Below are 26,287 nucleotides of genomic sequence, written 5' to 3' on the forward strand. Positions count from 1 at the left end.
TGCAAGGTTATCTTGCTCCATAGGTTAACATGGGAGAGGCTGGGGCCAATGGCTGTCAGCCTAACTCCTCATAGGAACAAGATAAGACATGAGTGTTTCATATCCCTGCGCTCAGCATTTAATAACCCATCTTTTGTGAGGGGTGGTTTTTAAATCCTGAGTGGGAGAATAGTACTTTTAGAGAAGTCGCTATTCTCCTGTCTGACCCTCCTGTGTGCCTGGGTATGGTTGGGGATTGACTGACTGGTTTGGAAGTGACAGGAGCAGGAAGCCCCCAGGTGGTTAGATGAGTCAGCCCTTTGATGGGGTGCTGGTATTAGCATCTGGAAGTGAAGGGGGGAGGTAGCACCTGGAAATAGCTAGGGATGTGCCTGCCTGCCACAACACTGGCTCCAACCTCCTGCTGGGTGGCTGACGACCCTGCCCCTCTCCTTGAAAGGAACCAGGAAGATCAGATAACGAAGTGCTCCACTCCACCCAGATCTGGGATCAGACAAGGATTCAGGGTCCAATGCACAAGGAACTTCTAAGGACTTCTAGGGACTTCAAAGGACTTCAAAGCCTTTTTGGGGTATAAGTATAGGACCCCTGTCCCCAGAAAATCAGATTCTACAACAATCAAGAAGGAACCTCTGCTGGAAGAAGGACGGAAGAACTGAAGGAAGATTGCCTTGCTGTGTGCTCTAAGGGCTGACCTGTTCTGCTAACCAACTGAGCTGAGGAGAAGAGGGACTTTACTGTGTGCTGTGACCCTGCATGAAACCTACACAGACTTTTGCTGTGTGCTGTGTCTTGCTGTGAATCTCCAAGGGCCTGAGAAGAGCTGGCCTCCTGTCTGCAACCCAGGACTACAAAGGTTGCCCCAGAAGAAACTGCCGTGTTCGCTAAGATCTGCTGTGCCCTCCTGCTTGCCTTGCTGTGTGTTCCTGGAAGCGTGGGTTCGATCTGAAGAATCGGAAGAGATCGAGTGTGGGGCGCGCTGGCTGCTCTGAGTGTCTAAGAGCGCCGCGCTGAAGATTCCCTACAAGTTGCACCACTGTTCGACGTGCTCATCGGCACGTGTGGGGCTGAAGAAGTGTTGTCGGTGTTCCCAAGGGGTTAAATCGCACTCCGTGCGGAGTCGCGTGACCTGTGACCCCGGGAGCCGTAAATTCTTGCCATCGGACTTCACCGCCGCCGCCTAGGGCCCGCGAAACCAACTTGCAAACTGATCGGCACCTTGGCTGATGCACGACGGGGCCGCGACCTGATTGGTTGTTGCCTGGAGGCTCGTCGGAGAAGACGCGCTGTGATTGGCCGCTGCTGTAAGCTGTTCTCATGAGCTGCGCATCGATTGGAGGAAGTGCCGCCGCGTCATTGGAAGCTGTCCCTGGAGTCGCTCTGTGAGTGGCTGACTCCGGAGAACTCCTCGACGTCAGCGAGAAGCCTGCAAACGCCGCGACCGGATTGGAGAAGCCGCGTTCAGCACCGGAAGCCTGCAACAACGATCGTACCTGCGAGGGTGAGTCTGAAACCCTAAAGAGAGAGAGATCGCCTGCCCCCAGCACCCGGTATTGACACCGGCTGCAGAGGAAGCGCTGGGGCTGTGCAAGTGACTACGTTCGCCTCGGAAGTATTCTTGGGCGTGCGCATCGTCCCCCGAAGGTCCCGCATTGAGCGTGGGACACGGGGACCAACGACCAGTGCCCGATCTCCCCATTGAGAAGGGGGGAACCTGAGTAGAAGGAGCGGTGCTCCTGTTAGGGCCAAGTACAGTTTAGGAAGCACGTTTTTGAGTGCTGAATTCCTACACCTGAGTCATTCTATCACAATCTATTTTTGAGAGACTAGAGACTATTTTGAAACTTTCCTAAAACAAGTGCCTACCTGAAACAAGAAGAAGAGTGATAAGAGAAATACGTGCAATGCTTATGTGATTTTATTTACAGTGCCAAAACTAGATAAAAGTTATTTATGTATAACTCACCTGTGTGGTCTCAGTTTGTGGTGTACATTGGGGGGTCATTGTAACCGAATGCAAATACTTACACATTGCCTTGGGGATAAGCCTGACTGCTCGAGCCAAGCTACCTAGAGGGAGCAGGGTTTATCTACAGTGTGTGTCCCTGTGCCCTGACTAGATGCAAGGGTCCCTATTTGGTCTAAGGTGCCTACCTCAGCCAACTAGAGACCCCCAGATCTAACAACCGCCTTCAAAGCACTTCAAGGAATGGGACCAGAACATCTCAAACATCGATTTCAATGGTATGTTCCTAAAAGAACTCTTCACTCCTTAGGACCAAAGATGGTGACAGTACCCCCGTTTAGGAAAGTCAACTGGGGATGGAGAAGTTTTGTTATCTGTACTCTAAGAGCCTGGAATGAACTCCCCTTCCACATTAGAGCCACCTTGATCTAATGACGTTTACGAGGGCACTATAAACGTGTCTTTTCAGCATGTAGGGTCTCCATGTCATCTTGTGTTTTGATAGCAGAAGCTAGCACCAGGACACCCTAGGGTAACCATTGCGCTATATAAATTTAAATAAAATAACATAATATAGTGAAATGGAAAGGCCTACAAATATTACTATGCAAACATGCACACATATTACACACAAGCACCTCCTCATAAGGAATAACTAAAATATTTGAAAACAAGCATATCCGCAACTTCACAAGCCTACAGCTAAAAAACATTCACATTGACAATGCCAAAATTCCGAGCTCGGACATTACCGAGACTTATTGGCTTTGCCAATGCTTGTTAGATTATGTTTTTGCACTCGCTCCTCTATGCTTCAAGACATGCACCAACTGGCAAAACCAATAGGGTTTGACATTTGTACATTATGTGCACTCCTGACCTGCACATTGCACAAACATCAAACCTGTTGCCTTTGCCGAGGCTTATTATTGATTCCCAGTGCCCTTCTACATGGGTGTGCACCAGCTTCATCTATACAGCATATGTGTGTGCTGTGGTTCTGGGGGGCGCAGCACACACATGCTGTATACGCGCACCTTGAAAATCATGCATAATGTGACTTTGCTTTAAAAGTCTCACCTTTCTTTGGCTGTCATCCTGTTACCTAGTGGTCTGTATGTAAATCTATGTACATGTTATTAATAATTATAAGTGTAAATGTATCTCTTAAAATCAATGAGTGTCATCAGATATCCATATAAAAGCACAGAGGCAAAGCAAAAACTCTCTTTATTACCAAATGCACTAGTCAACAAAATACAGCTTTCAATCACACCCACAATTTGATGAACAGCCAAGTAATGTACATGCGCAGCACATACAATAAAGCGTGTGCCAGGTAGATTTTTACAACATAACTCAGCAGTTTCCTGTGGAGTTTGAAATATAGATTTCATATTAACCTTAAAAAAATACATATATCAAAGGAGAACAATATTAATTTTCTTTCTTTTATAAGTTATGATGATTTCAGTATGTGTGTTTTGCATAAACACCGATGGGTACTGGAATAAAAAGGGCTATTCTTTTATTCCACAACAAGACACTTATCTAGGAGGAAGCAACTCACCTGGAAGAGACCGCTGCATCAAGGAGCAGGGAACATGAATGGGGATATTTGCAAGAAAATGCCAGAGCGCTGTGTTACGCCAAATTTGGCAACGCCAGGCTCCGACAATTTCAAAACACAGGGATGCGCCGTATTACAAAAATATGGCGCACTCCTGTGTTTGCGCTAAAAAAGCTGCTCAGTACCAGCGCAGGCACCCTTGCGCCATGTTGAAAGGGTGCCTGCGCTGCAGGGGTGATTGGTTGCTCTTTCTATGTGTGCTTTAAAGTGCAGCACACATAGAAAGAGCGAAAAACAAGGAGGAAGGAATAATTTCTCCTTCTATCACCATCCTATGACCAAGTATTACCCGGCCTTAGTTTTTGGCACTGCCCTAGCCTTGTAAATCTGGGTCAGCATCAAAAAGCAAAAAGTGTTGCAGTGGAACACCCACAGCAACAACCATTACCCTCCCCTTTACTGCAGCTGACAACGGTGGAAAGGGGCATATTTACATGGTGGCATTAAGCCACGTCAAGTGGCTTAGCGCCACCTTGTACATATGGGGAATGGTGCAACGCTCTGGTGGCATTTGGGCTTGTAATTATGCCCTGTAGTATGCTAGGTGGATGAATAACAAAAGGAGATGGAACCAAGGGATGTAGGCATGATTAAGGTAAGGAAGGAGCCGAAGTACCTTTTGATCGAAACTTGTTAATCTACAATTGTTGTTCGAAAAATACCCTTTATATTTGTTTTTCCGAAACATATCCTTCTAAAAATGTATGTCAGGCCTGCATGCATTGCTATTTGAATATGTGCTGCTGGATGCTCATCACAGAACCGAGATGTATTCTGCCATAAGGTATAATAAAAAAGTTTATGTTACTAATACTGTGAAAGTTTTAATATCTTTTAATAAAAAAGTGTTTCCTCTAAAAAAAATTCGACTAAATGTTTTCAGTTTGATTTTGTACTAAAAGGTCTAATATTGGAAAATAAGAAGCAACAGTAGTAATATGACAGAGATTTGCACCGTTGCGAACAGTGCGTCATACTACTTGAAATAAATGTTGTTTGAAAGTCCTACTGCCAAGGGATGCAGTAATATGGAGTGCTCTGTTTTGGACCTGAGGAGTAGAGTCCATTGTAAAAAATGTCCCCTCGACTGAACTAGATCCTCGCGTCCTGGGAACGTCCAAGTGATTCTTGACCTTGGTTACCAGTCTCCAGCCCTGGTCTTGCCTTCTAACTGAAAGTAGAGTGGGGTTGACTTGACAGAAGTGTTCGAGTGGTTCTGGCGTCAGGAAACAGATATTTCAATGCAAGATCTCGATGAGTGCTCTGCGATCCGCGTTAAGAAGGTTGGCTGTCGTTCTGGTGGAATATCATGGCTTCTAGAACCTCTCCTTTCCAAAATACTTCAGGGTAGGCGGGCAGCTTCCGAAGTGGTGAGATGGTGCCTGGCTCCGTCTCTTTACATGTCTGGTCCCCAATGAGAGTGTTTGGGGATACAGTAATGCCACTGGGTAAGAGGGGTTTGGTCTATAGAGTGCAGCTGGTAATCATGGTGGCCTCAATATCAAGAACGTCAACAGTGGCCCTGTTGACCATGCTGTGAACCAGCATGAGAGTGCAAGAGCCGCAGTATGGAATGGTGAGAAGCACAGGCGGCCATACACAAGTTCTCAGATTTCAAGCACGAGGCTTCCTGACCTCGAATCACCAAAATAAGCAAAGGAGACGGGCCTCCAGAAAGGACCAGCTGTTGTTGTAGGGCTTGGCCCTACAGGTCATACTGCATGGTAGAGTCCTCATGGGAGGCATCGGGCCTCCACGCCAGGCTCATTCCCCCGTCCTTGTCCTGACCACTCAGAAACCAGCCGGCCGAACCATCATGACTGTGCTCCTCAGGCCATGGCTAGGGCCCTTCCAGTAGTGCCACTTCATGCCATTGTACTTAACCGGGCTCTGGCTGCCGGGATAGTAAACACCATTCAGGTTGGAGGGGCCGCAGGCATCGAACCACCACCCTGCGGAGAAGGAGAAGAGTGTGGTTACTGGAGGCATCCTGAACCCCTGAGGACAGGCTCAAGACACGCAACATCATGCAGATAACAGACACTTGTTAGATTTCACCTACAACAAGATACAAAGTAACTGAGAGATAGGAGATTATCACACAACTCAGAATCACACACAGTCTAACCAATCCTCTCATTCAGTGCTTCACAAACTTTTTAGAACCACGACCCAATTTTTAAAACAACAAACTTTTGCCGCCCAGCTTGCTTTAATTGACACAAGGAGGTGATTTTTTTAATGTAACTTAAGCATCATGGGGTCGCGCACTGTGATTTACAGACAGCACATTATCAATTGAAATGGCTACTAAATCTGCACATATATACAATTTTACTGATAAAAGTATACTGCACACAAATGATAATGTGTGGAAATCAGGTTGTTTCAATGAATAGTTATCATTTGTGCATCACAAAGATAAGTGCTTTGATCATATTTAAATCTTAGTTTCTATTACACTTCCAAATAAAAAAACAAAGTGCTTCTTTTTTGCTTTCCTAACTGCTGAACTAGTACAATTCATTTTAGAGCCTTTCCTTCCACTCTCCCTGTGCCCCAGCAAGATTGTCACATAATCCACTTTTCTTTTCTCATTCTGATTGCAGAGCGAGAGGAGTTTGTAAACACCAATCCCCATGTTAAAAAAAATAAGTAACAAATTGGTCAGAAGATATTGCCTGACATTTCAGCCATGTCTTTAAAGCGCAGATAAATACAGAATTGAAAGGCATTTGTCATTATTGCTTGGACTTTCGTAACCTACCAAAAATCGGCTCGCGACCTACTAACAGTTTGGGAAACACCTCTCTAACGAGGTATAAAACTAACGTAAAAGAGACACTCACTCAGTTTTCACCTATACATTATCATGTAACTCGTAGGATGCACTCACAGGAGACCTCACAGTGAGATCACCAGTTTTCATGCCAGGCAGTAGTACTAAGCGGCCTCAAGCACCGATACTGTTCACGCTCTCAGTAAGCAGGTTACCTTTATTCTCCATCCTCCCTAAAAATACACTTATCTACTTCTGGTGGGGCTGGCCTCTCACCATGTTGGGTCTTCAGCGTCCTGATCCCCAACCCTGCACGTTCCCCTAATCTGCCTCATTTCCTGACCCGATTCAGAAAAGGGGGTGGTGATGAACCCCCTGCAGGAAGTGACTAGTGCCCAGAGGGTGATCTGGGGTGCCCTAGAACCTGCTGTTCTTTATGTGTCTCTGTTTATCACGTTGCCGACATGACACTCTCCTATAGGGAGATATCTCATCATTCAGAGTTCTTTAACTGTAGAGAGACTTCACTTCACTCACTCACTCACTCCAGTCATAATCTGTAGAGGGATACCACATCACTCGGAGGGAGCACTCAATCTAGTTGTCACCTAAAAGGACACACCGCATTACCCCATAAGTATGCAGGCGCACTCAGGGCCCGATTCACAGAACTAACTTAAGACAAAATCCTAAACGTACTACCATTTTGGTATTCACAGAAGGCACCTACTCATTTTAGTATTCACAGAAGGTACTTACTCATTTCGGTATTCACAGAAGTTAGGAGTCCTAACTTTAAGACTCCTAAATGCCTACTGTGAATACCGGAAGTCTTAAAGTTAGTCAATCGGATAAAAAGATTTTGCTCCAATTTGAGTCTCTTTTGTGACGCAAACACGATGTAAAGTCTTAGTAAATCTGCCACTTAATCTCCCAGTGCCTAGAAAAATTAATGTGAACTTGTGTAATATAACTGTGTTGATGTAAAGTGCTCCAATACCTTCAGGTCAAATTTGTGCTATAAAAAACTGCAAAAGAAAACAAATGTCACCAGAAGATCTCCATTTACCTCCAGATGCCATTAGCGCACATTTGCAGCTGCACCGGTCATGGTCCGCGTCCTGGGTGCTGAAATCCGTGCCTGTGGGACTGAAACTGCTGGCCCTCCCGGCCGTGCCACTGTAGCCCCTGATGTGCAGCCTGCCAGAGAAGAGAACCAGGACAGCATTTATTGACACACACCATCTTCAGCCCAGGACATGCCAAACACAAAGCATGTGCAACAGTTGCCCCCCTCCCACCTCAGGTCTCTGACAAAATCAGGGGAGCTGTTTAGGTTGAAACCAGAACGTATCAGCAGGCAGGCAGGCTCCCAATCCTAAGCCAATCACAACGCTGCATGCAGCGTAGTTATTGGTTGGGACACCACCCAGCCAGGGGCTAATGGCTTGGCCATGTTCTCCATGTAGGCTGCATTGCAGCCTGCATGGAGAAGGGCATAGTGCGCATGACTAGTCATGTGCACTCAGGAGTGGGTACACCACTCCCCCCCTGCCCAGCCCTATTCGCAGAGCAGCCCTGCCCACCTGTCCAACCACAACCAAACCCTACTGCTTTCTCGCAGTGCGAGAAGCAGAAACATAAAATGGTTATTTTACCATTCTATGTTTCTGCTTCTTGAACTGCGAGAAAGCAGTGGGGCGACGCTCCTCCGCCATAGTGAAGGAGCCGCCCCTGGTGCCTTTATTCTCAACCCTCCCCAGTTGACTCAGTAAATAGCACTCTATGAACTCAATGTGCAATGGCTCTTTAAAGAGGCACCCTCCGAACTTGGTGCATCATGCAAACCCCAAGACTTCACCACTTCCAGCTGATAATGGGATTTAGATTTACGGGTTAATTGTGACCATAAACTGGTACAGCTCCTGAGATAGCAAGCTAGAAAGATGATTCAAATGGCTGCAGAAGTCAGACAGCAAGTTCTAGCTACCCGTGATCCCATGCGCGGGGTGTGACGTCTCAGAGCCCCAGGCCTCTCTGGGCCAGAGGCAGGGTGTGGACAGACCCGGCGCGGGCACAGGTCAAGGGGTGTTGGTGGGAGACTTAGGGAGGTGCAGACTAGAAAGTGATGAATCTCACTGAAGGAAAGAAGGGGGCAGGCCAGAAAGAAAAACAGGGCAGGCTGGCGCAGCTTTCCAAGCCTTGAGAAGGACTTTCGCCACAAGTATCCTAAAATGTCTTCTACTAGAGATGCTGAGATTAGAGCCCCTGCCTCCTGGTTCAATGTTTGACAATCAAAAAGCCAATGTGCCTCACTGGTGGGGAAGCCATGTTTGCTCACAGGGAAATCAGAAGATATTTTAATAAACCCCCTGAATGGCTTCTGGGGTCACCGGGCCAGTAGGCCACCCACGTCTGTGCGATAAGAGGACGGTCAGAAATGACAACCACTTACTGCCAACAGCACCTGGCATAAGACTGTCCACACAGGAAACTATGGATGCTCCTGTGCCAGGGATGGCAGGGACATCAAAATATCACTTTGAAGAGACAGAAAAAATTGCACCGCCGAAGTTTATTTGCAATCTTTAATTCTTTGGGCACCAGGTCATACGTCCAATACCACCAGATTCCATCAACTACTTTTATTCGGACGTGGGTGTAGTGTCTTTTTCAAAGTTAGTGTTTGCCCTCTCTGGCTGCTCAAGGACCAGTGTTCAGTATGGGGCGCAACATCGCTTGACTATTTTTTGACTTTTTAAAATTTATTTTATGCTTTTTTATATAGCGCAGACTTTACCCGAAGGTGTCAGAGCTCTTCACAATAGAAACAGTAGCATTACATTAGGAGAAAATTACAAGTGGGCATGTTACAAAAGCAAACGTTACTTTACATGAGGCAAAAGTGACAATTGTGCAATTATCAAAAGCAAACGAAATACAAGAAGAGGTAGCAAACGCTATGTTACAAGAGGAAAAAGTGACATGTGTGCAAGTTACATAGGCGTACAAGATACAAGTAGAGGTATAATACTGCAATAAATGGCAGACACTCAAAACACAAGAACACACTGGGAAGGCACTTCTATAGGCATAGGGTACAGAATTTCCTATAGTGGAATAACTTCTTTTAGGGAATAGAGAGGGTGTGAATTAGATTTGGAAGTATCTTTGAAGGAGGAGAACTTTGAGGTCAGTTTTGAAGGACCGGGAAGAGGTGGTGGTCCAGAGCTGAGGAGGAAGTGAGTTCCAGATTCTTACTGCGTTGCCTGAAAAGGATTGGGCCATCGATCTTTCCATTTTGAAAGTGGGTGGTTCAAGCAATACATTTTCTGCATTATGTGATGGTCTAGAGCCTCCAGAGAGTTTCAGTTTATTCGCGAGGTAGCGAGGAGAGGAGGAGTGCAAGGCTTTGTGGGTGATACAGGCAGTCCTGTAGAAAGATCTTGCCTCAATAGGAAGCCAATGGACGGTGGATAAAATTGATGTGATGCGGTCGCATCTTTTGGCTCCATATATAAAATGATCTGCTGAATGGAGAACAGATTTAAGGGGGGACAGGTGGGATTTGGGGAGCAGTAAGAAGAGAATTGCAGTAGTCCAATCTAGAGAGAATCAGCAATTGGACCAGGGTTTTAAGGTCTTGCTCCGGGATGAAGCAACAAATCCCCCAAAGAAGGCGCAGTTGGTATCGAGCAGACTTTGCAATGGAATTGATGTGGGAGAGTAGATTGAATTTTTTGTCGAGTAAGACACCAAGGGTTTTTGCGCTGACGACAATGATGGGTTTATTGTTAAGTAGATTAATCTGATCCATCCATGATTGAACCGGAGGAGGAGAAAATGAGGAGGAGAGGAGGAGGAATCCAGTTTTGGAGGGAATCAGAATCAGTTGACGAGTTAACATCCAGTTTTGAATGGAGTCGATAGTAGAGTTTAGGATGGAGAGATCATGAGAGGAGGCCACCTTAAGGTAGATTTGAGTGTTGTCCGCATAGAGATGATAGCGTATCCCGGATTTACTTAGGAGATTTCCCAATGGTTTCAAATAGAGGTTAAACAGAGTGGGTGCAAGTATAGAGCCTTGAAGAACACCTTGACCTACCACCAAAGGAGAGGAAAGACTTCGCTATTTTGATCATTTGGGATCTATCAGAGAGGAAGGAAGCAAACCATTTAAGCACTGTGCCCTCCATGCCCATTCTCTGTTGAAGAGTTTTAAGGAGAGTGTTGTGATTGACAGTGTCAAAGTCTGCAGAAAGGTCAAGGAGAATTAGAAGACAAGACTCCCCGGAATCGAGTATCTGCAGCGCACCATCACTCACTTGCAGCAGGGCTGTTTCAGTGCTGCAGTTTTGAATGAAGCGAGACTGGAAATTGTCAAGAAGATCATTGTCCTTGATATGACGGGAGAGTTGTTTTGCTGCACATCTTTCTGTGATTTTCACAAGAAAAGATAGGTTAGTGATGGGGCGGAGGTTGTTGAGGTCATTCGCATCAGCGTTGGGTTTTTTAAGCAGAGGGGTAACCTGCCCAGTTTTGAAGGAAACAGGAAGGGAGCCTTGACAGAGGGCGAGGTTAACCAGAGTGGTCCAATAGGAAAGAGAATGGCTATCAAAGTCGATGGCAATTGCACTAGGGATGGGATCAAGAGAATGGTTGAAGGGCTTTGTTTAGAGGATGCATTTGAGGAGGGCATTTTCAGAGATGGGGTCTAAGTTCTGCCAGATGGCTAAGGATTTGTGCTCCTCTGGAGGGGTAGGATGAATGACCTGATCCACAAGTTATTTCACTTTTTCATCAAAGAATATGGCAAATTCTGCTGCTTTCTTTGTAGAATCCTCCAACTTGGAGGTTGGGGGAGAGCAGTTTGGATTCTTGATAAGACTAGGCATTCGAGCTTGCAGGGGTGCAAGCGGGAGCGGGGGGAGTCCACTGTGCTGCATGTTGGTACATTGTGGTGCAGGTGCTGCATCGGTGCAATGGGAAGAAAGAGACTTTGCTCTTTCAAATACTGAAACAAATGTTATTTCAGCAGATAGAGGTGGAGCAACACAGTGTGGTGGTGAGATCAAACTGGTTGATCAGCACAGACATTGTGACGACATAAAGTAAACTCTCTGAGCTCACAAAGCATGACATATGATGTGATGGTGTCCTCACCAGTCAGGTTCCACAACGATAATCAGTGAGAAACAGCACGTGCTTGGCCGAAGCACTATTTTAGGAGCTACCCCACTGAGTGAAGGTAGACATGAACCAGCGTGGAAAGAGACGCGTGTGGAAGAAGACCCCTGAGGAAAGGAGATGGATTCAAATAGTCTCCTACTGCTGTTAGCAGCAAATAAAGAAACCACGACTAATCTAAGAATTCTAACACTGATCATAGGGGCAAGTTAACTTTGCATCTTATGAACTCTACTGCCGAGCAGAGTGGCGCGCTAAGTGGCACTGATCACAGGGACACTGTAATACTCTTCAACTAATCACAGAAGCCCTTTAGGAACTTTGCCACACATCATAGTGGTGGGTCCCACCTCAGGGTAAACATGTAGCTTGCATCTTGGTGGCCAGGAAATACCACTGAACCATCAAGTCTTGGTAGGAATAGCATTCAAATGCTGGGTAATGCTCCTCACTATCACCTCAGTGTTTGGCAGCTGAGTAAGCAGCACCTGCCAATCTGAAAGAATGCACTGCTTGACTTTGGCACCAACCAACATAGCTGGCGGTCTCTGTCCAGCTGGCGTGCTTGAACCGTAGAGGATCAGAGGCTGCCTTCAGCTAAATGTCCTTTGTGTATTCTAGATGCAACCCAGATGTGAGAAAGCCACTACATAAAAGTGTTTCCTTCTGCCATTGCTGAGTCAAATGTCCATCCCTCACTTTGCTTGGGTGGCTGCCTGGAATTAAATGCTTGTGAATTGTCCCAGACAGAGGAGCAAAAAGAACGAGCTCTGGATGGACACAGTGTAGGGTTCCGAAGCAGCTACTCTCTGAGCCCATTAATCATCATGGCAATCTGGACCACAACATAATTCTAAAGACCATCCTTCCATAACACATCCATCATCTTGTCAAACAAGCAACTCTGATGCACATGGCACATCTCAATAAGTAAAGACAGTGCTCACAGACCAGGGGGGGTTGAGGAGGTGGTCTGGGATCCCATTACTGGGGCTTTGGAACGTTTACATGAGCACATGAGATAGTCGGTAGACCTAATCCCTGAAGTACAGCAAATTGGAACCCCAAAGTTCATGATTACTGCCACCAGCCAGTAACTGTCATTCAACAAGGAGATGGCACTTTAGTGCCAATAGCAAGTGAGCCATTTTGAGGTGCAAACGATGAGTTGGGATGCAACTCCGAGGGATTGCCAATGGTTACATTTATTACAACCACCGTCCCATCCTCTTTTGCGTGTTTCATGTATTGCTCTAAGTGGCAGAGTATGCCCGAATGTGGGACCCGTCCTCTCTGTGCCACTGGAATCAAGTTATACCTGGCTGATGAGCCCTTACCAGGGCAAAACGGGTCCTGGGTTGCTTGTGTTCCGGTTCAGGAAGGACCTGGCCTGGGAATTCGGGCTGGACTGTTCCCATGAGGAGCAGGGTCAAGGCTGATTTACATATGGCTGGGTCCAAACCCAGATGGCATGGTGGGCAAAAGAAGGATGGGTTGGGATGCTACCCCAGGTGATTGCCAGTGGTTGGACAAAAGGCAATCATTCCTCTCATCACCTTTTGTGTGATTATTACATCGCCCTTTTGAGGTCCCTTATTTTCTCTATAGCATACCAATGCTATGTAAAGGAACAGTGACATCAGTACCCTGGAGATGTTCCAAATAAGGGGCTCCTGTGACTCGAAGTAGGCACTGCCAGAAACCTGCTCCTGCAATATTGTCACACTCCCTCTGCCTGCCTAGTGTTTTTCTGTGCTCCTGACACACGTTAAGGTAAGAAAAAAGAAAAAAACAAGTGAAAACCATCAATAGCCCCTGGGAGAAAAAATTTGTTTCAACCAAGGTTTCTAACTCTGTGTTTGTTTGAACTTTGTAAAACTATGAAAATTTAAATGTTGATGCCAATCTTATTCACACTCGAATCTCCCTCTCCAAGAATTTCCTCTGACATTAAAGCTTAACTCTTTGTCCTCAATTATTTGGGGGGGAATTAGAGCATGTGACAGGAATCAACTTTTTTGGGGGGGGGGCGTTTCACATAGTGCTTACAAAAACAGAGTTTAGAACTCTGTTTTTGTTAGCGCCAACAATGAAATGCTGATTCTCTCTATACTCCAGATGTGGTGTTAGGGCCAGAGTTGAATACTTTGGAACTGGGGAACCAGTTTCAAGTCCCAGCATTGGCTCAACATCCTGTGATTCTGGACAAATCACTTAATCTCCCCATGCCTATAAACAACCAATGGTGACATTATGTAATATAGCTGGTGCTTATGTAAGGTGCTCCAATACCTTTGGGTCACTTCATGCTACATGAAAAATGAACAAAAAGGTAAAACCAAAGCATTAGCATAAGTAAAGACAAATAGAAACCTATTTAGTGGCTGATTTGTAAATTGTGGCTTCCCCGTTTAAATTATGTGATCTTAGGCAAATACTTTATATCACCAAAACTCATTTTTCTTCAAGATCGCATATGAAAGCACTTTCATGTGAGTTCCGAATATCAGTTATAAAAAAAACTATTGTGTTTGATTTATTAGACCGTAATGTTGTTGTATAATAATCTGGGCAGTTTACAGGTTTTACATGACACATGACTTGCCTCTTAGTTCACTAATGGTTTGTGCCTCAAAACTATCAGTTTTTCTTAGTACAGTGCTGTAATGTGACGTTTTAATGTTAAAGCTTCTACATGTTAGAGAAATTCACTTTTTTGAATTTTGAAGAGATTTTGTCATATTTTACGTGATGCTTGTTGCATGATGTACATAGAAAACATTCTCACTGCTCACTATTGTTTATAGTTTCAACAGTCATAGTGTCTATGGCCCAAATGTAAATTTTATCATTGACCGCCAGAGGCAATTGGAACAATTGACGGACAGTCGCACAAAGCAAATGTGCGCCTTCATACAAAGCAGTATTGAATTACCTTCGGGTCGCATTCCCACTCTAAACACCAAAACTCTTTAAAGTGCAGAGTGATTCTCAGTTCAAAAGAGATAGTGTTTAAACACATGACTGCTAAGGCAATTCCCCTCCTGTGCTGGAAGTTCCTATATTCCATGGATCATGACGAGCTCAGCTCGTCATGAGCACACGACCAGTGTACTGCATGACGAGCTGAGCTCGTCATGAGCAGCGAAGGGGTTATAGAGTGAGAACGCAGACTGGTGCAGAAAATGTTTCTCAGTCTGAGGCTACAGGCCCTGCCACGCGTGATGCACCTCTGAGAAGCCTACACACTGAGTGCCAGCACTGGGCCTAGCTTCAAAAACATAACGATAGAAATGTTTCAGACACTAGGTCCTGCTGGCACATAGCGTGTATATTGCTCAGAGGCACGTGGAACTGGCAGGGCCTAGCTTCAGAAACATTTCTATCTACATGTTGTTATATGACATCCCTTTATTAATGTAATAACTACAATTTCACAATTGCTTTATTAACCTTCTTGCTTCTCAAATTTGCTTGAAAATGCACCATATACCCACTCTTTTTTCAAAATTTTCTAGGGGGAGAATCTCCTCGAACCCTCCTTACGGTGTTCGGGCTCGAAAGCTGCGCTTGCTTGCCGCAGTGCACTCCCACAGATGTTTACACCCCACAGCTTTTAAATGTCACCAGCCACCACTGCCTGCAATCCATTTTGTGTGACACCTGACCCGTCTCATGTTTCGCGTTATTCAGGTCTTTCCACCCGCGCATATTTCTCCCTCTTATCGAAGTTGAAATGTTGGCATGTATGCACTCTCTACACACACCTGAGGTAAGAGGCAGGCCCCGCGGGCGTGTGACGTACCTGTAGTGCTGCTCCTCGCTGCCCAATGAGAAGTGGTCGTACTGCGAGAAGGCCTCGTTCTGGTCCCAGTCCCGCAGCTGGATCCGAAGGGTGTGGGCGCTGTGTGCGGTGAGCTGGTGCACAAACTCATTTCCCAGCCAGTACTCCCCCGGCGGCGAACCGAAGCCCTAGGAAAGAGGGGGCAAGCCTGAGACTTAGAACCGTAGACCCTGGGTAACAGGTGAAATGGCGCCTCATTTACCAGCGCCTATATCTCACTTCAAATTGTAAAAGATGAGCAGAGGTTTGAGGGTAAATCAATTTGTTCCATTTATTCTTACTCAGCAGCAACAAGCAATGCATAAACAGTTCCCCTCCGATTTTTTCTCCACATAGTTTGCTCGTTAATCTTTCTTTTACACCTTATCACGTGTGGTAAAATTATCATTTGCATTCATTTTTGCACCACTTGGTCGTGGCATATCAGCATTTTACTAGTGAAATGTATGTATCACGGCCGAAGAACTCTCAGGTGTTATTTTTTCACCAAACTTTATTAAATGTTTTAACCGTGCATAATAATGACCGTGCACAATGGTTGGGGAGTATCTGGCAAAACAGGACATAAATGTGCCACCCCATGTCCCTCGTGGGTATGAAGCGCTTTGAAAGATGTAGGTTAGCAGTATTGATACTACCAGGGCTTTAAGTGGGATGAAAAAACTGGGGGGTCTCCCACAGGGGCTTGGCCGATGTAAGTAAGGGTGTGGATTAAAATACTTAAGTTAAAAATCTGTACTTAGCATAGTGTGCTGTCCCACTTACCTTTTCCTGCTTCTGTCCATTCATCCAGATGTATTATACAACACGAACCATTATACCTATAACAAGCCAGGACTATTGGCTTTCTCAATTGTTGTAAACTGCATAAGATAAATAAGCAACAACTATGACTTCTTTGTATATAGTATTGTAAATGCTTCTGTTCTTGTGGGCGAAGTTGTGGCTAAGACTAGAGCTACCGGCTTTCGAGATGAGAAAGCAGATTCGAGCCTCACGTCGGCTCAACATCCTGTTATTCAAAACATGAATATGTCCTTTTGTAATGTAACTGGTGCTCATGTTTGCTCCAACTTTGGCTCTATAAGAGTGAGAAATCAGTCTCTTTGAAGTTGCATCAAAAGCAGACAAGGATGGTACCATTGTAGAGTTAAGCTTTTTTTTTCCCGCCCTGAAGGTAAAAATGGAGAGCCTGGTAGATAGCCGTCTCGGCACCTGCTTTTAAGAACTGCTGGTGCTGAGCACTGGCAGGACCCGGCCCACTTAAAACCCTGGATGCTAGCACTTGGTTGCTACACTGTCTGCCACCAATTCGGCTGGCCTGCTTGGCATCCAAAGTCAGGTAATAAAATCATATAGTTCACCAGGGGAAAAGCACTTTATGCAACCTCTCGCCTTCCGTACACACACCAAATCCACCCGCTACTATGGGCATAAAACCAGTAGCATAAAACCGGTTTGTTGTCCAAACTTTACCTTCTGATTAAGTGGAGAAGCGTGGCTCAATGGTTAGAGCGGCAGACCCTGATGCCGAGATCTGGCCCAGGACCAGGGTTCAATTCCCGCCTCGGCGGCTCTTGGACTCAATCTCCCCGGACCTGATAATTCTCGCCTCGGTGCCTAGTCTAATCATGGGTCCCACTCTGGGCAATAGCTTGCTTAATCTCCACAACGGCCCCAGCAGCGCTTGGATGCCTGGCTTCTAGGTCTAGTTCGCGCTACATAAAACACTCCAAAAAACATGAATATTTTTTCCAACTGTAATTTTGTCTAAATATATATACGTTTCTGACTGTTTGGCTGTAGTTGCCCTATGTGAAAGCTTATGCAGAAATCAGTATGCCTGAGTGAGTTGGGCGTGGTGACAAGCTAACGATATAGGATATGGGTCTAATTGGTTCTTTGGAACATTTATGCAAGGTGCCAAAGATCTGATATGTTTATTATGGAAAGTTACAACAAACGCAATAAGCCTGATCAGTTTTTAGTGAAAGGCCTTTGTTAACACCAACAAGACTTTAAGGGTGCATTGTTGTTACATTGTGTTAAAGGCTGGTGACAGAAGTTTTGTTACATGGAACATCACAGATTACCACATGGAGTTGAAGATTTGCAATGTGATAATCCTTGTTATGCCATTTTCGCAGGGGTTGCTTATTGTTTTGCCAACAGTAAATCTGTGTATATTTGTATTTCTACGACTGTGCATCTGATGTTAACTGGCTTATGTGCAATACAGGAGGCCTCAGTTCATTGTGGTGACAAGCAATGATTCAACTTGCTGTGGTATAACCTAATGTAAAGCGCTTTGATACCCACGGGTCTAGCCAGCGCTATATAAAACTCATTAAATGAAATGAGTGGACATCTCACAGGAAAGCCAGGAAGGGTTCCACAGCAGTATGAATACAGCGCTACGAGACCTCTAGTTAGAAGGTGCTATATAAATACAAACACATTTACAATTACATTACATCCAGGCATGGTGCCCCTAAATCCCTGGGCACCTCTTCCACACACCCCCACGAGACTATGGAATACATTCTCTGGTGACGGAAGTGCTGGTAGTCACTGCTTCACAAAACAGTCTTAGAGGTGCGGTTCCATTCAATGTGCCTTAGTGGTGCTAAGAAGTGCTTGGGCATGAGAAGTGAGAGTAGTGTTCAAATAAAAGTACAACAGCCCTGCCAAATAGTGCAGATAGTACTAGAAAAGAATAAGCAGTCCTTGTTAAGAAAAGCAGATACTGCTCAAATAAAAGTATTTAATACAATTTTTAAATCAATATCAAGTAATCTGTCTTCAGGAAATCTGGTTGACAAAACCTCTTAACACACCAAACTATAATACAGACAAAATTCAAGCGACTGCGAACCCTATAGGTCACCCATCGGGTGGTATGGCAACATTAGTATGCAATAGTACTAATTTGAATAGTTTAGCAATTAACACAAAAACGGATTATCCGTTAGTAAGGATTGCAGAGGGTCTCAGGAGAAAACGAACTATAATAGTAAATGTATATTTTTCACCTTCAAGAGTAAAGAACAAAAAAATGGCATCCAAGTAGTGCAAGATGAATTTAAATGAATCCTCGATTAGAATGCCTCAAATATGGTAACAATAACGGAATTTCAATAACAATTTATCAGTTTACCAATGGCCTACTTCCCTGGATGATGACTCCCCAGATTCAGTCTGGAATATTCCAGAACCAATTATGGAAACTGGTGGGAAAACCCTAGATCAAAAAGTCTTGCAACGTGTGGACTTTTTTTAGATCCAGGATTTCATGCTTGAAATGAAAGATTTGTGTCAGACCAACTTGCACATCTGACCGTTCTTTCCGGAAAGTCACAAATTATCATTGATTTTACTCTTCTAGACTGCATATCCTTTTCTCTGTGACAAGACTATCAGATCATCCCAAGATACGAAAGTGATCACAATCTGATCACTGATGCACTCTACACCACTTTACCCAAAACCAGTAAACTCTGCCACATTGCATTCTATGCTAATCAACTCTGGACCACTGCACTGTACGCCATTATACTCTACTCTGCAACACTCTACTCTATGCCACGGTACTCCACACCATTGCTGTCTATGTCAATCTACTCTGCACCATTCCACACCAATGCACTCTACCCCACTCTACACCCCTGCACTCTACAACACTCTACTCTGCAACACTGGACTCTCTGCCACTGAACTCTATGCCACTCTACTCTGTGCCACTGCTCTCTATGCCACTGCCCTCCACTCTGCACCACTCCACTCTACTCTCTACCACTCCACTCTGTGCCACTTCACTCTACACCACTCTACTCTTCACCACCGCCCTCTCCATCGCTGAACGCTGTGCCACTCTTCACTCTTCTCTGCACCCCTGCACTCTATGCAAATGAACTCTACTCTGCACCACTTTACGCCATTCTAGTGTACTCTGTGCCACTGCACTCTATAACACTACACTCTACTGTGCACCACTGCACTCTATGATACTGCATTTTATGCCACTTCACTTTATGCCTCTCTACTCTGCACCACTCTACTCTATGACAGTCACTCTACCCCATTCTACTGTGCACATCTGCACTCTTTGCCTCAGCACTCACACCGATCCAGTCTGGGGCACTCCACTCTATTTCATTCTACTTTGCAACACTGCACTCTCTGCCACTGCACTCTACACCACAACTCTATGCCACTGCACTCTACCCTGCACCCCTCCAGTTTACCCTGCACCACTCTACTCTATGCCACTTCACTCTACTCATAAACAATCTACTCAATGCCACTCCACTCTATTCTGCATCACTTTATGCCACTGCACTCTATGCCACTACTCAATGCAAATACATTCTACCCTCCACCACTGCACTCTACACCACTTCATTCTACTCTGAAACAATCTACTCTATGCCACTGCAATCTATGCCACTGCACTCTATACAACTCTACTCCACTCTGCACCACTCCACTCTGCACCACTCCACTCTATGCCACTTCACTCTATGCCACTGTGCTCCATGTTACTCTACTCTAAACCACGGCCCTCTACGCCAATGCACTTAACACCACTGTACTCAAAACCAATGCACTCAAAACCACTGCACTCTACACCAGCTACTCTGAACCACTACACTCTATGCCACTATACGCTGCGCCACTCAAATCTACTTTACACCACTCTACTCTGCACCACTTTACTATACGCTGCACCACTTTATGCCACTCCACCACTCTACTCTATGTCACTGTGTTCTATGCCATTCTACTCTAAACCTCTGCACTCTATGCTAATGCACTCAATACCACTTTACTCAAAACTAATGCAATCTACACTCTACGTCACTACACTCTACACGTCTGTATGTTTCACCACTCTCCACCATTGCAATCTATGCCTCTGTACTGCACATCACTCTGATTTATTCTACACCACTCTACTCTACACAGCACCACTCCATACCACTGCACTCCACGGCACTGCCCTCTACTCTGCAAATCTTCACTCTCTTCCACTGAACTAAAACATCACTGTACTTTGCACCACTGCATTCTACGCTACTGCATGATATGCCACTCTACTCCATTGCACTCTGTCACTGAACTCTATGCCACTCTATTCTACTCTGAACCACTCTAATCTGCGCCACTGCTCTCTGCAGCACTCTACTCTGCATCACTCTTCTGTATGCCAGTGCACTCTACGCACTACACTCTGCATTACTCCACACCACTCTAATCTATTCTGCACCACTGCACTTCATGCCACTGCACTCTATACCCCTCTGCTCCACTGAACTCTATGCCACTCTACACCTTTGCACTCTACCCTGCACAGTTCTACTCTATGCACTTCACTCTACTCTGAAATAATCTACTCTGTGCTACTGCACTCTACACAACTGCAGTCTACTCTGATCACTCTACTCTGCGTGACTGCACTCTACACCAATGCACTCTACCTAATTTACTCAAAACCAATGCACTCTACCCAAGCTATTCCACACCACTATTCCCTCTTTACATCTTGTACCCTCTCACTTTACTCCTTTTATACTTTTAGTACTGTCTCCTTCCCACTTTACAGTTTACTACGATCCTCCTGTTGCCTTTGCCCCTTTTACTCCCTAACCTCCCCTTCCCTTTCTTTAGTACCCATTAATCTTCTACTCTCCAGTTTTCCCCTTTTAGAAATTCTACTTCTATTACTTCCCCTTTCCCGCCCATGTTTCCTCATCCTATAGCCTATCCCTTTGGCACCATATCCCTTTTACTTCTCCTCCCTTTTCTTTAATATCCATACATCTTGTACCACTACCCTCCTGCTTTACTCCTGTTTTTTACTTTTACACCTTCCCCGTTAAAGTTATCTTTTCCTCCATCCTATATATCTTTATTTCTAGGGTGTGACTACAAGTCCGCCCATCTCTAACACCCTAGACAAGACTATCCCCCACATGCATCAAGCATTTTTGGAGTCGCAAACGGTGCGATTCCTTAAAATCGGCCGTTTGCGATTCCAAAAATGCTTTTTGGAATGCATCAAGCATTTTTTGAAATCGCAACATTTTTGCGATTTCCAAAAATGCGATTGCTTTTAGGAAATCACAAATTTGCGATTTCCTAAAAGCAATGCATCAATACTTAGCGAATTCGCAATTAGAGGGACAAATTTACCGAGTAGTTGAACTACTCTGTAAATTTGCAAAAAGTGTAATTAACACTTTGAATGCATTTTAAAAGCATTCATGTTACGGACACACATGTCCTTAGGACATGTGTGTGTGCAACATGATGCGAAAAATACATTTCAGGTGTGCAGGGGGGGTTCATTTGAACCCCCCTCACCACCCTTGAAATGCAATCAGGATTTGCGATTTTGAAATTGCGAATTCGCAATTTCCATTCATTCCTATGGGCCTTTTGGCCCATAGGAATGAATGGGAATTGCGATTTCGCAATTTCAAAATCGCATTTTTTATGCGATTCGGTAGAAATTGCGATTTCTACCGAATTGCATAAATATTTAAAAAATAATCATGCATAGGCTTTTGCGAATTCTAAATTGCGATTCGCTTTTTATCGCAATTTAGAAGTCGCAAAAGCCGAGATTGATGCATGTGGGCCAAAATGTCTGATCGATTCAACAAGCCTAGACAGCATTGTTACATCATAATGTCTCACAGTATCCCCCAGTTATTTGAAACAAGATCTGATAAAGCTATGGAATGAGTGTGTACCAGGTGATTTGACTGGGGTGTATGTATGACTAATACAATACGGATACAAAACAATGTAAAGTCACAAGACTTCACAATAGTCTCTGGATACTAAAAATACAGTCTGATAAGAAGGGAAGGGAAGGGAATTGCAAAAAAAACCAAAAGAGTAGGGCCCACATGCATCAATCTCTGCTTTTGCGATTTCTAAATTGCGATAAATAGCGATTCGCAATTTAGAAATCGCAAAAGCCTATGCATGATTATTTTTTCCATTTTTATGCAATTCGGTAGAAATCGCTATTTTTACCGAATCGCATAAAAAATGCGATTTTCAAATTGCGAATTCGCAATTCCCATTCAAAAGGCCCATAGGAATGAATGGGAATAGTGAATTCGCAATTTGAAAATTGCAATTCCTCTATCCATTTCAAGGGTGGAGAGGGGGGTCTAAATGACCCCCCATGCACCCCTGAAATGTATTTTTCGCATCATGTTGCACACACACATGTCCTAAGGACATGTGTGTCCGTAACATGAATGTTTTAAAAAAGCATTTTCTGCATTATTTACAGTTTTTGCAAATTTACCGAGTAGTTCAACTACTCGGTAAATTTGTCCCTCTAATTGCGAATTCGCAATTTCAAAAGTATTCATGCATTGCTTTTAAGAAATCGCAAATTTGCGATTTCTTAAAAGCAATCGCATTTTTAGAAATCGCAAAAATGTTGCGATTTCTAAAAATGCTTGATGCATTCCAAAAAGCATTTTTGGAATCGCAAACGGCCGATTTTAAGGAATCGCACCGTTTGCGACTCCAAAAATGCTTGATGCATGTGGGCCCATGTGTGCAGTACCCTCCGAGTGCTGTCACTACTTGGGACACACGTCGTAACAGCTTTGCTTAATGATTTTTCTTCTTTGACTTACAGATCCCTGAATGAGGATAGTTCCCAGTACATTTTATGTGAATGGCATGCTGCAATGGGTGTGGCTGAATGAGTGAATTGAAGTGGTCTCAGAGTACATTGCAGTTCTCAAATATATAGCGACCCAGATTGGGGATCAGCTTAGGGATCTTAAACTCAGTGGTGAAGAAGCTGTTTGACCAGTAAGGTAAAAATGTATGCCTGAAACAGGTAGACCAAGTGATGTTCGAATACATTGTATAATCCATAACGTCACTCCCTATTTTGTAACCTTGCCTAAGGTCCCCCGGAATAAACTTTAGAGACTTAGGGCCTGTGATATTTTGTGGCGGGCAATCTGTTTCTCCATCTCGAAGATGAAGTAAATTACTCCGTCACCCTGACGGAAGTGCCACCTGCCAAATTTAAAAATGACAGTCAAACTGGCAGCCATTTCTAAAGCATTGGTAGGAACTGCTGACACAGTTGTAACTGTCAATGCTGTTTACAGATAGGTGCAAAGCTCCGTCAACATGACGGAGTCGTGCACCAAACTGTTTTCTTTTTTTTCCTTCAAAAAAGAAAATCTCAAAGCTAGATTTTCATAGTGAAAATAAAAAAGAAAATGCTCCCCTCACCATGGGCGTCTTCTTCCAAGGCGAGGGGAACATTTAGCAATTTTCATTGCCCCTTACCGCTAGGGTTTTACTGGAGATGGCGGGCAGTGAAAACTGACCTCTAATTCCGCCTGTCTAAATTAGGTGGGCCGTTACTCCGTAGGGCTGTTGGATAGGTTTCATCACAGCAGAGATGGAGTAGTCTCTACCTTGATTTAACTGAAGGTACAGCCGCATTTAAATTGGACCACTCTGATACCACTGCGACGAAGTATCCATACCACCAAGATATAAATCAGGCCCTTTGTGATACCTTAAGGCAATTTTATACTCAGCCCCCCACAATTGCACACAAACAGCTTTCCTGACTATCAAGGTCGAGCCATTCAGATACATACTGTATCTAGGTGAGAACTCGATGTTGGAGCATTCCACTGGTAACCCTAGAGGGTAAGAGTCCTTTTTAAAAACCAATAGGAACCTTATTTGTTAGGTAGTTAGAGGAACCAAAAAACATTCTAAAGTGAGATCACTCTCCTTGATGATGTGGATTGATTAGTTATGAAACTGAATGTGCAAACTGCAAAACTCTACAGCCTCCAAAACTCTCCTACCCTCACAAGGGCACCCGGCTGGGTCACATGTGAGTTTCCTTATTTACACTACTTTCACGGTGCCACTGTGTCTCATCACCAGGCAGAATAGGCCCCCCCTTCAGGTGTCCCAACATTGCCAGGTCCTGAAGAGACCCAATATCCTAACTGGGTCGAAACGCCATCAACAGTTTAAAAGGGTGAACCAAAACGCAGCATTTTTGATTGTTTAAAGTGTTGTGGCTCACATGATTATAATTTCCATGGTCGTCGAAATGTTCTAAAATTGAAACCTTTCACATATGTCACTTTAAATGTCACTTTTTAGCTTAGGTTCAATTATACTTTCAGTGGGACACCAGACACTATTGTCTAATGTTTAGCCTTTGTACAAACATATTTGTCTACCTAAACACTCATGTATGTATTGTGTTGATTACTTGAATTCTATATAAATAATTTCACTGATTGACTAAACCTTACATGTGTGCAGTTAGCTTTCTTTGATATCCCCCAACCCTTTGCATAGCCATTGTGCGTAATTCTATTGGAAATATTCCTTACCATTCAACAGGAGCCATTGTTTTCTCAAATAGCATACCTAAAAACAAGCATTTGCAATGCAATAGGTCTCGCATTAGGAAAGTTTTAGCTATTGGTATTGTAAATGACAAATTTTGTATTTATGTTTTGTTTTTGAAAATAGCAAAATTAATAGCTTTGTCATTTACAGTGCCAATAGTTATAACTTTCGCGAATGTGACACCTATAGCATTTGTAATGCAATATGTCTTTCAATAATTAATACTTAAATAAACGTTATAGTAATTTATAATGGCAATAGCTTAAGGTTTTGTAAATAACTTTTGTGAAGATTATGTTCAGTGTATTTTATTGTGACGAAAATCCAAGAACAGAAGTGAAATATTAACATATTTTTGTTACATTTGTAATAAAGCTTGAAACATTGAGAGAACATATTTGAACCAGGTGTTGCTGAAAGGTTGCACAGATTGATGCTGTGGTGGCGCTGAGTGATGTGATGGCCAACGAGTGATGCTGTGGTGTTAAGTGTTGCTGTAGTAGCGCATAGTGATGTTGTGGTGCCCCCGAGTGATGCTGTGGTGGTACGGAGAGATGCTGTATGCTATGCTATGTTTTGTTTTGCTATCCTATGTTTTGTTTTGTTATGCTATGCTATGTTTTGCTATCCTATGCTTTGATTTGTTATGCTATGATATGCTGTGTTTTGTTATGTTATGCTATGTTTTGTTACGCTATGCTATGCTTTGCTATGCTATGCTATGCTTTGTTATGCTATGCTATATTATGTTTTGTTATGCTATGCTATGTTTTGTTGTGTTTTATTATGCTATGCTTTGTTTTGCTATGCTATGTTTTGTTAAGCTATGTTTTGTTGTGTTTTATTATGCTATGCTTTGTTTTGCTATGCTATAGTTTGTTATGCTATGCTTTGTTTTGTTTTGTTATGCTATGCTTTGTTGTGTTTTGGTATGTTTTGTTTTGTTATGCTATGTTTTGTTTTTCTATCCTATGCTTTGTTTTGTTATGCTATGCTATCTTTTGTTATGCTATGCTGGTGAGGGTGTGTGGGTGAGAGTGAGGGTGAGGAGGTGTGAAGGTGAGGAGGTGTGAGGGTGGGTGAGGGTGTGTGAGGGTGAGGAGGTGTGAGGGTGAGTGAGGGTGAGAGGGTGTGAGGGTGAGGGTGTGTGAGTGAGTGTGTGTGAGGGGGTGAAGGGGTGTGAGGGTGTGGGTGTGTGTGGGTGAGGGTGTGTGGGGGTGTGAGGGTGAGGGGGTGTGAGGGTGAGGGTGTGCGAGTGTGTGTGAGGGTGAGGGTGGGTGAGGGGCGTGAAGGGGTGTGAGGGTGTGGGTGTGTGAGGGTGTGTGAGGGTGAGGGGGTGTGGGGGTGAGGGGGTGTGAGGGGGTGTGGGGGTGAGGGGGGGTGAGGGTGAGGGGGTGTGAGGGTGAGTGAGGGTGTGTGAGGGTGAGGGGGTGTGTGAGGGGGTGT

General features: G+C 44.3%; 1 protein-coding gene across 1 annotated transcript in view; it reads right to left on the reverse strand.

The window, feature by feature from the left end:
• Positions 1-3,175: 3,175 nt before the first annotated feature.
• Positions 3,176-26,287, reverse strand: part of LOC147731447 (angiopoietin-2-like) — a 225,258-nt gene continuing 202,146 nt past the window's right edge. Inside the window, exons 7-9 of the mRNA XM_086956490.1 lie at positions 15,368-15,534; positions 7,445-7,575; positions 3,176-5,548 (exon numbers count right to left, since the gene is read on the reverse strand). Coding sequence (XP_086812616.1) covers positions 5,388-5,548; positions 7,445-7,575; positions 15,368-15,534 — 459 coding nt within the window. The 3' untranslated portion in view covers positions 3,176-5,387. The remainder of the gene's footprint in view (positions 5,549-7,444; positions 7,576-15,367; positions 15,535-26,287) is intronic.

This window comes from Lissotriton vulgaris, chromosome 2_1 (genome assembly GCF_964263255.1).
Source record: "Lissotriton vulgaris chromosome 2_1, aLisVul1.2, whole genome shotgun sequence".
Taxonomy (NCBI): domain Eukaryota; kingdom Metazoa; phylum Chordata; class Amphibia; order Caudata; family Salamandridae; genus Lissotriton; species Lissotriton vulgaris.